The sequence below is a fragment of the Labrus bergylta genome, chromosome 19, assembly GCF_963930695.1.
Source record: "Labrus bergylta chromosome 19, fLabBer1.1, whole genome shotgun sequence".
Classification (NCBI taxonomy): Eukaryota; Metazoa; Chordata; class Actinopteri; order Labriformes; family Labridae; genus Labrus; species Labrus bergylta.
Genome location: NC_089213.1, coordinates 7,799,682 through 7,809,722, shown reverse-complemented (window position 1 = coordinate 7,809,722; position 10,041 = coordinate 7,799,682). Strand labels below are relative to the sequence as shown.

Genomic DNA, 10,041 nt, shown 5'->3' with positions numbered 1-10,041 from the left:
AAAATCGTACATTTCAAAGGACAACGAACACAACACGCTTCTAAGAAGAGAAAAGACGTCAGTGGCAGGTTTGGGTTCAAAGCTGCTTCATATCTGGAACAAAAGCAGCACAAAGACTCTTTGGGGTCGTCCTTACATGCCTGATTACTGTTTATTTCCGATGTAACGGCTGTGATGTTTGAACTCTGTTGGAGGCATAAACAGCCCCTCCCCCCATCCAAACTCAGCTAATGGCTTCTGCGTTGTCCATATTGAAGTCTTTATATTTCCACATGGATTACGAGGAATTCACCGCGAACACCGAGGCTGACAGAAGCATAGCTAATGTGAACTCTGCTGATCTGTGTATCTCCTTGAGCTCACACTTAACTCATGCAAAAGAAAGTGGACAACAAAAAGCACTTATTGCTGACTTAATGTGCCGGCAGAGCGGCACGAGGAACCTCTTTTTATTGTCACAGGAAACAGACCATACAGCACTTTTACACAATCAAGTATCCCTAGCTTCATGAGTCCCACTCTCCATCTGCAGCTCTGAGGTAATATATTAACGGGCCGATACAAACAGCCCCCTTCCGTTTGATTTTTACAGTCTGTGTCACTTCCTGTCCTCCTGGATGTCAAACTGTCTGTTTGGTTTGGTGGACTCCAGCATGAGTTCGTACAGTTGGCCGATCTGATCCCCCTGGAAGTCGCTGAGTTTCCCCTCGCACAGGTCCGCCCCAAGTTTCCCAGGGCCGAGTCCCTCCCCTGCCGACTCCAGGACTTGAGACTGCAGGGTGTCCTTGTAGTTCTGCGAGGAGGAGGGGGGTGGGGGGTGGGGGGGGGGGGGCAGAGACACAAACTAGTTTAGATTGAGACAGGAATAGCAGCAATCATCTGGCACCTGGGCTTCCACCTCATCTCCACTTTCAGATTCATTAAACACGTCACTCATTTGATTTGAAAAGTGTACTTATTTATTTTTTCAACCATCACCAGTGAATGTTACTCCCAGTAAAACTTGTATTTATAGGACAGCCTTCTTCTTCTGTGACTTTCAGAACTTTCAGCTGTTCAAACGGATCACCAGCATCGCGTCACATACTGTAGGTCGACGTGTTTCATTACCATGAGCTCGCTGTCGATGATTTTAATTTGAGTCTATAACACCAAATGTGGAGTCATGATTATTACCTGTGCTTGTATTTCAATCATGTCTTTAAGATTTTTTTCCCCCTTAAAAGCAGTTTACATGTCGATCCACACCTGCCAGCATAGTGTCAATCAGCCTATTGGAGGGCAAATCTGCAGACTGTATGTGTTTTTTTAAATGATTATATCCTGATGAAGAAACGTTGTTCTTATTTAACACAATTTAAAAGTTGAGCCATACTGTTGACCGCTTTAGCTGTGGATGCTGGCATGTCTGTATATAAATGCACCAAGCAGCAACCTCAGGTGTTGATGAAATGAGGCTAATGCAGAGGTGCAAAACAACTGCAGTTCCTCAAGTGTCCATTTGAGGCTGGCTGCAAATGTCCTGGCCTCTTTAACAACTGTTTTTAAGATGCTAATTTTTACAGCCGAAATAAACCGAGGGCGCATAGATCTCCCGTGGTGTCTGGTTCAGCCTGTGCACGATGAGTCAAAGCCGTCCACCTCCTTATGTTCCACGTCTGACAAAGCCACCCATCACTTAAACAAAGAGCACCACGTACTGAACCTCTGCGGTCTCCCATCCACAAAGAATCTGGAGTTTTTTGGAACACTCTCACTGTATAGCCATAAAGAGTCATTCATCTGAGATGCTCCCCCCCCCCCCCTGCTCATAATGTGATTATGTTGGACAGTAGCCAGCAGGAAACATCCTCCCTGACGCAGCTCAAAGGAACACCCCGACACTTTGGCACACTTCGAGATGTTTGACATTGAGGGACTTTTTTGGGGGGGGATGTCTGGGTGGAAAATGTGTCTGCTGTTCTCTCCCTCTTGTTGTCTGTCACATTAACAGGAGTCTGACTTCATCACATCATCATCATCATCACTTTGATGATTTTATCTGGGAAAGCTGAGTCACCAGTACAGTCGCATTGAGGATTTTATTTCTTTTGTTTAAACCATGACTTTAACAATAGAAATACAAATTGGTCAACAAAACCAGAACCAGAACAGTATCAGCCAAATCAATCTGGTCCTTTCTTTGCTTTCTTCTAGTTTTCACACACATACTTTCCAAGCCCAACGCAGTTTTTGGCAGACGGCTGTTCAACATGAGTCTGGTTCTGCTCGAGGTTTCTGCCTTGTAGAAGAGGTTTTTTCGTACCACTGTAAGGCTCAATCAACATTTAAGGTTCAAGTGGCTCCGCTTGCCCGGTCATTTCGATTTGCCAGGAAGATCAGACCTTACCTGTCAGAACACGCTACACAGCTCCTGGTACAGAGTCTTGTGATATAACACATTGACTATTGTAACTCCCTACTGGCAGGTCTTCCTACTGATCCAGAACACAGCAGCACGACTGGTCTTCAACCTTCCTAAAAGAGCACACGTCACTCCGCTGTTCATCTCCTTCCACTGGCTCCCAGTTACTGCTCGCATCAAATTTAAAACTCTGCTGCTCACTTACAAAACAGAGACAAAAACAGCTCCTCCTTACCTAAGATCTAAAATCCAGGTCTACACTCCCCCCCCCCCACTACGCTATGCCAATGAAAGGCGTCTGATCCAACCTCCAACAACAAGACTCTAACTAGACTCATCTCCTCTGTCGCCCCCCGGTGGTGGAACAAACTTTCAAACTCCATTCGATCTGCAGAGTCCCTTTGCAGCTTTAAGAAAAAGCTAAAGACCCAGCTCTTTATGAACACCGACTACCTTCTTAATGATGATGTTGACGATGTTAGGATGGTTTTGATTCTGATTAGAACTCTCAAGATCAGCTGTCGATGTTGTGCTCTGCATCTCTGGTCACTTCCTGTCAGCACCTGTGTGTCCGATCGGACTTAAAGCTAATCGCTTGCGCCTACTGACGTTGTTTCCTCCTCTCTAGATCCTTGCTTTTGTTGTTCTTACTCTCTGATGTTCGTCGCTTTGGATAAAAGCGTCTGCTGAATGAATTGTAGAATACTTCTGGAAAGCCTGAATTGTTACTGATTTGTCAATTTGAGTTATTTATTTGTTACTATAAATGACTATAAAAACTGAGAGTGAGTAAGTTGGGAAATATTATTTTTGTTACTTAGTTGCCTAATAATTGTGCTCAGCTTTTTATTCCCCTGACACAGACACAACTCACTTTTCCTTTATTTTATTTTTTTCAGGTTTGAGGTTCAACGACATTTTGGATCGACTAAGAGCATTTGATTTTTTTTTCAAGAATAAAATATATTCTGAAAAATATAATTTGCCTAATAATTGTGCACACAGTGTTCTGCCCAAATCACTGCTGTCGGCTGAGGCAATCTTCTGGAGCAATTACAAAACAGTTTGTGCAGATTCATCTTAGTACAGCCCAGGTTTAAAGTGAGAAAATGACTGTTCAACCACGACGGTAAAGAAAGTGTGTTTGTACCTCTTTTTTACTTTTAAACACATTTCTCTTCAGGGAGCGCTTGTTTGGCCCAGCGGAGCCGATTTATTAAAGCGAAGAACTCCCCTGAGTGCCTCTGAAAATAAATGGATTACACACTGAACGCTCAGTGCTCGTAATCTCATTCAGAGTCTCGCTCCACGTCTGTTCCTGCTCCTCTGGATTTTTCTGAGGAAGTGGACATTCAGTGGAAATTCGCTTCCGTTTGAAGGAAAAGGAGAGGACGGAGTCAAAGTTTGACTTGCAGATAGAATTTGTCGCACATACCACAGTTGGTGCAACAGTGTGGAAATTAACTTTTCATACGTTTCATTAATGCTGTGTGTCACTAGACGACATAAATGCAAGTCACTGCTTTCATGAAGCCCCTTAAGAGATAGGACAAAAGTGGGGTGATGGTGGCGCAGTGGTGCGCGTGCCCCATGTGTGGAGGCTTTGGTCCTCCAAACGGACGGCCCAGGTTCGAATCGCACCTGTGGATCCTTTCCCGCATGTCATTCCCCACTCTCTCTCTCCCTGGTTCCCGACTCTATCCACTGTCCTATCTCTAAAAGTAAAGGCATCAACAGCCCAAAAATAAATCTTAAAAAAAAAATAGGACAAAAGATATGGCTACAGAAATCATCATCCTGCTTTGTGTGATCGGTTATACAATTGCTGGTTCTAAACTGTCTGATATTAATTAAAAAATACAACACATGGATGTCAATCTGATATGATACATCACTGTAAAGTTGCTTAATTGCAATATATCAATCATCACAGTTTCTGCTTTTTTCTCAGCTCTTTTTTTCACAGGTTAAGAGTTAAACATATTCTCTCTTGGGTTTGAAAACCTGGATCAACTAAAAAAAAAAAAAAAAGCTTTTAAATCTCCTGTCATTAAAGTATCTGTCTCCATTGGGCCAACCGGTCAGCTCCGATGTTTTTCAAACCCATTACTTGTGGACTTTGTTGGACTTCTGTTGTTCTGGTTTGACTCGGTGATGCTGCAATTAAACAGGGATCTCATTGTTTGTGTGACATAAAACCTCCCAGTGGCTTCAGCCCAAACAAAAATTCCCTAGAAATGTTTCCACTGTTTCCATTCTGCCAAAGCAGGGGAGTAAATTTAGTAAAAGCTGCTCATCCCTTCATTTGGACCAACACAAATGGACTCTGGCTTTAGCAACAATGCATACTGATAGAGTGAAGCCTAATGAAAGTGATTGCCTCTTCCCCCGGTGGACTCACAGCTCCGCCACTGACAAAGACACCTCTCAGGAATCCAGCTGCAATCATCATCTACTTCATTAGTGAAATTACCTGCAGACGGGTGATTCACCGTCCCCGGGCGGTGCGTAATTGTGCAGGAAAACATTGCGTCTCCCCCATAGTGACATAAAAAAAAAAAGACATGACACACTCTCATGTTGAAATGAGATACTTTGGGAACAAGAGGACGAGTTACTGGACTATGCCAGGGGTTTTTCCTGGGCTACAGCAGGCTTTTGGATCTGATCAGATCACACCTGGGAGACAAATACATTTAAAATCTATAGTGTTTCATACCCAACTCTCTCTCCTACTCTACCCACTGTCCCCTCGAATAAAGGCAGAATCAAGTCTTTAAAAATAAATCTACACTGTGATCAATATCCAGAAGAAAGAACACGTGGTTGAGTTATAGTCGTATACCTGCAATAATCCTTAGCGGCCACAGGAGGGCAGTGAAGTACATATCAACCCTCAGAGTTCGGCGTGCATCTCTCCGCTCCATGTTGCAAACTGATGTAAATTGACTGCTCTAATTCTCTTGCATCACTCCTGTTTGTTTTATTCCTAAAACCAGCGTCAGCGCGATGCTGAACCAGCACAGCGCCGTGTTCACATTTACGCATCATGGAGAACTTCACCACAAATGTCAAGACAGTCTCCTCTTTCTTTTATACTTTGCAAAAGTTTGGTACTTCCCTTGAATTACCAAATGAATCATGCACATTTACTTTCTAAAAATGCTGAGGTGCTGGTGGCGCATTGGTTAGTGCATCCTACCCTGCGCGCCCCATGTACAAAGGATGTAGTCCCTCAAGCGGGCGGCCCGGGTTCGAGACCGACCTGTGGCTCCTTTCCCGCATGTAATTCCCAACTCGCTCTCTCCCTGATTTCCGACTCTATCCACTGTCCTATCTCTACGATAAAAATAAATCTTTAAAAAAAACAAAATACTGATAATTACCTGTTTTGTGTTCTCTACATGACATTTATGACATACCTAACAGTGTTCTGAGATAAAAGAAGTTCACATTTCTCCACTGATTCATTTGCTCGAGCTGGTCACAATCTCAACATTGACCGGCCACATATTGATATTCTGTTTGTTTTTTTCATTATGGAAATGGGCTCAAATCATATTGCGTTGAACAGCGTCACACAGGGCATTGACTCACTCAGGGTTTCCTTGCTCCCTCACGTTCTCTCTTTTATATAAACAACAGATGTAAACACCCGTCTGCGCACATTGATGCATCAAAACATGATCGTTCTCAATTGATTCCTATTTTCGGTGTGTTTTATCCCATGTTAGTCATCGAATACTCTTACAATCACAGTTTGTTTGTTTGACTCAAGTTTTAAATGTTGACTTAAGATCCAACACACACAAACTAACCAACGAGGCAGCTGCAGTGTACTGAAAGGTAAAATCAGTGGGTGTGTCAATGGAGTCTGGCGGCTGGCGACATCCCAACTCTGATTTCACATTTTACATCCTGCTCCTTGAATGTTTACCAGAGCTGCTCTGCCCTCTTGTGGCGATAGACCGACATAACACTGCTTCTGTGTAAGACCTGAAAGACAATAATCACAGAGCGGCAGCTACCATCGACAACACAGAAGGCATCGTCCTCAGTGAATCTCCAGAGGGTTTATGTTACTATCAGGGAGCAGATTATAGAATATAAATCTATGTAAGTGCAGCACTTTAAACATAGCTTTTTGTGTTTATTCAAATGTTATGAAGTATTCTTATGTACGTTTAGTGTTTGTTTTTGTCTGTTTTCATTTCTGCTTTTTTCAAAGTCGCTGTGCAGCACTTTGGTAGACTTTAGGGATGTAACGATTCACTCAACTCAAGATATGATTCTCTCACTATTTATTTTACAAAATGAGACTGTAGACAGATGATGAGTGAAAAAGATTCCTTTAGGAGCTGCTAACCTGCTTGTCAGTGTGGTTTGGCCTTTTAATGTTTTTTTTCTCTCAACAAGGGGAGGTGATTGAAGCTTCTCCTTGTGGTGTGGATTAAATGCTGCATCATGTTGGTTGTTCTATTTGTGTATTTCTCTGAGAGTTTTTGCCTCGTCTGTTATCTTCTCACCTCTTTCATTTTCTGTCTTGGGGGAAGCCAAAATGCTTCCACACCTCCGATTTAAAAGACGGTGGTGCATCCTCAATTTAAAAATCTTGCTCTACAGCTGCTGACGCTCACCATATTACTGCGATTCATTTTTCAGAGTACCGATGTGAATCCTGACACCTTTGAATCCATTTATCAAGATTTTAAAATGTAATCTTTACATCCCTAGTAGACTTTTGCACTATTTAGAATTTATTACTGTAAATATTATTTATCTTATTTATCTTATTTTACCTTATTTTATTTTATCTTATTTTACCTTATTTTATTTTATCTATTTTATCTTATTTATTTTATCTATTTTATCTTATTTTATTTTAACTATTTTATCTTATTTTATCTTATTTTATCTTATTTTACCTTATTTTATCTATTTTACCTTATTTATTTTATCTATTTTATCTTATTTTATTTTATCTATTTTATCTTATTTTATGTCTGGCATATTTTGAAATTGACAATAAAGTTGACTTTGATCTTTGCTGTTTATAAATGTGCTTTACAAATTAAGACAATTGGATTGAAAATGTGAAAGCTTCTAGTTTATGAAACGATTTACATGCATAACTTTTAAGAACTATTTACAACATGCAGAGTTAATGTGTTTTATTTTTGTTTTTATTATGTCTTTGGCCCCCAAGTGTTTTGTGAAGTCAAAGTGGGGTCACAAGCCAATAAAGGTTGGGAACCACTTCACTAAACAACAAATTAAACTGTACTATCTACTGGAAGAGTAGTTAAAGGTGTGTTTTGATAATGTGTCCTGGTCAGCCTCTTCAAAAGGACTCTAAATGTGGATCTTTCTGAATGGGGTTTGGTTGGGGGGCTGTCCTGGGTCGGGTTTGTTTACCTCCCACTCCGACATGAAGTTGTTGACCTCTTCGGGTGATGCACTCTTGTGTCTCCTGAACTCGTCTTTCACATACTGGTCACCGAGGGCTCTCAGGTCGATGGGCAAGAACCGATGAAGGACCAGAATCCTCTTGTACAGTGACCGGACTTTAGGTAAGTGAGCAGAAACCGCCATGAAACCGGAAGTCAACCGTCTCAAACAGAGCGCACGGACAAATCAAGATACTTACGGCAGTTCGGTGAAGCTAAAAAGTGGAAGACTTAACTGAGAAACAGAAACAAACGACCACAAGGATAGTTATTCAACCTGTCCTTGTTTATCTCGGATGTCAACCTTCTTCTTCCTCTAAAGGAGGATACTAGTTATAAGTGCATTACCGCCACCTGCTGGACTGGAGGGGTACTACATTCTTTGTACAGTTTTCTCCTAATTATTAATAAATTAACAAAATATCTTTGTTGGAGCTATTTAATTGGGATTAAAATTAGTTTTTGTATTTATTTAGTTTACTAATATTTGGGTGGTGTTGCTAATTTAGTTATTCTACACATTTTCTTTATTAAGAAAAGACTTTGGGTAACGTTTAGTAAATTTAGTTTTGTATAAGTATTTTTGTTAGGTATTTGGGTAATACTGTGGGCACCGGAGATTATTTAAGTAAGAGGCAGGTGGAGGACCAGCATGCACCTGGGTGGGCCTATTGTTTTTTATCAGGTCAAGAGAGGCAGCGGGAGCCACGATTTTCTTTGCTCTTTTGTTTGTTTTCCTCAAATAAACCAGCAAAATACCGCAGCTCTTGCATGGACATTGGATTTCTTTTGCCTGCGTACATTACATCCCCCATGGTGCATCAGTGGTCATTTGATTATTTTTGATATTCATTTATTTCAATTTTTTTTGTTGTTTTTTTGGACAAATAGCCACTACAATCTTCAAAAAGATATATTTTGATGAAATGAAAGCTGCACTTCCTGGGACACACTGAAGGTTCTCAGTCTTCTCAGCAGACTACCTGGGCCCTCCTCATACGTTTTTTTTTTTTTTTTTTTAATCTATGTGGATGCCGAGGTAGCCTACCTACATTATAGGACTCCACCTGTGCTGCAGTGTGCTCATGGATGACCATTGGTGAGTGATCACCATGATACTTGGTGTTAAACACCATCTCCTCTGTTTTACGTGTTAAAGAGAAGATGTGCTGCAGTGTGCTCATGGATGACCATTGGTGAGTGATCACCATGATACTTGGTGTTAAACACCATCTCCTCTGTTTTACGTGTTAAAGAGAAGATGTTGTCTGTCACACTATTCTGCAAAGTTTATGATTTTGTGGACTTGTGCAATTAAACATCCGAGTCATTTTGCATAAGGCCCAGGATGGAGACGTCAAACAATAAACTACAGAAGATCCCATCGCTTCATGTCCTGTGGTCATAGGTTGAACGTAAACAGGCCTGAAATGTATCTTTAATTATGTATAAATATATTTTCATCTTTATTTTATGCTGATTGCAAGTCTCAGGATTTATCAGTCTGAGATGACTCAAAAAAAGAAGGAGTGCAATGAAACAGAGAGCAGGCTTCAGGCTGCAACATTTGAGAAGTCTGTAGGGACTCGGGTTAGGAGATAGGGCTTTCATTCCTGAAAAAAACTCCTGAAAAAACTCCTGATATTTCCCAGAAGGAGCTGTATGTGGGAACACAAACAGCCAAATTTTTCACTCGGACTTCAGCCGGCGTTTCTCCTGCAGGACCCCTGTGGTATTTTTGCAGCAAGTCCAAGTGAGCTGATGTGAGAACGCAGCAGGATATTCTCCAGAGAATTCATATCTCGAATTAATAGGAGGGGGGAGTGACGTTCACATCCTGTGACTACTGCACGGTGCATCGAGTGTATACATGCTACCACTACGATCTCCATGCAATTAATGAAACAGCCGTTCTCCAGTATGTTGTTCTCCACTCTTTTGTTGTTATTGTGAACTACATGTAGCATTGATTTAAAGGCAGACATTCTCATTATAGCATCACATAGCAGACTGTGTTGCTTCGTCTGCTACTTCTGCATCCTTTCAGCGCAGTCCTCCTGAAATTATCTAGATATTTTCAGGAGTGCATTTGTGAAAAATGTAACACGGCAGCTTGTTGTTTTCACACTTCAGTTTTTGCATGGCTGCTGGTTTGGAGAGGAAACTAGTATCAACTTATGAGCTTTAAAA

The 10,041-nt window shown here is 41.3% G+C and overlaps 1 protein-coding gene across 1 annotated transcript; it reads right to left on the bottom strand.

Annotated features, from left to right (window-relative positions):
• Nucleotides 1-402: 402 nt before the first annotated feature.
• On the bottom strand, nt 403-8,176 carry sdhaf3 (succinate dehydrogenase complex assembly factor 3). Its single transcript, XM_020638652.3, has 2 exons — nt 7,820-8,176; nt 403-793 (listed from the first exon to the last, which is right to left on the bottom strand). Exons 1-2 carry the CDS (start codon nt 7,994-7,996, stop codon nt 599-601), a joined length of 372 nt encoding a protein of 123 aa, XP_020494308.1. The 5' UTR covers nt 7,997-8,176; the 3' UTR covers nt 403-598.
• Between the last annotated feature and the right edge of the window lie 1,865 nt (nt 8,177-10,041).

Excerpts from the sequence above, each read along its gene's own strand:
- sdhaf3 (XM_020638652.3), bottom strand. The coding sequence starts at position 7,996 with ATGGCGGTTTCTGCTCACTTACCTAAAGTCCGGTCACTGTACAAGAGG. Across the intron at positions 794-7,819 it reads ACTTCATGTCGGAGTGGGAG|AACTACAAGGACACCCTGCA; the intron begins GTAAACAAACCC and ends TCCTCCTCGCAG.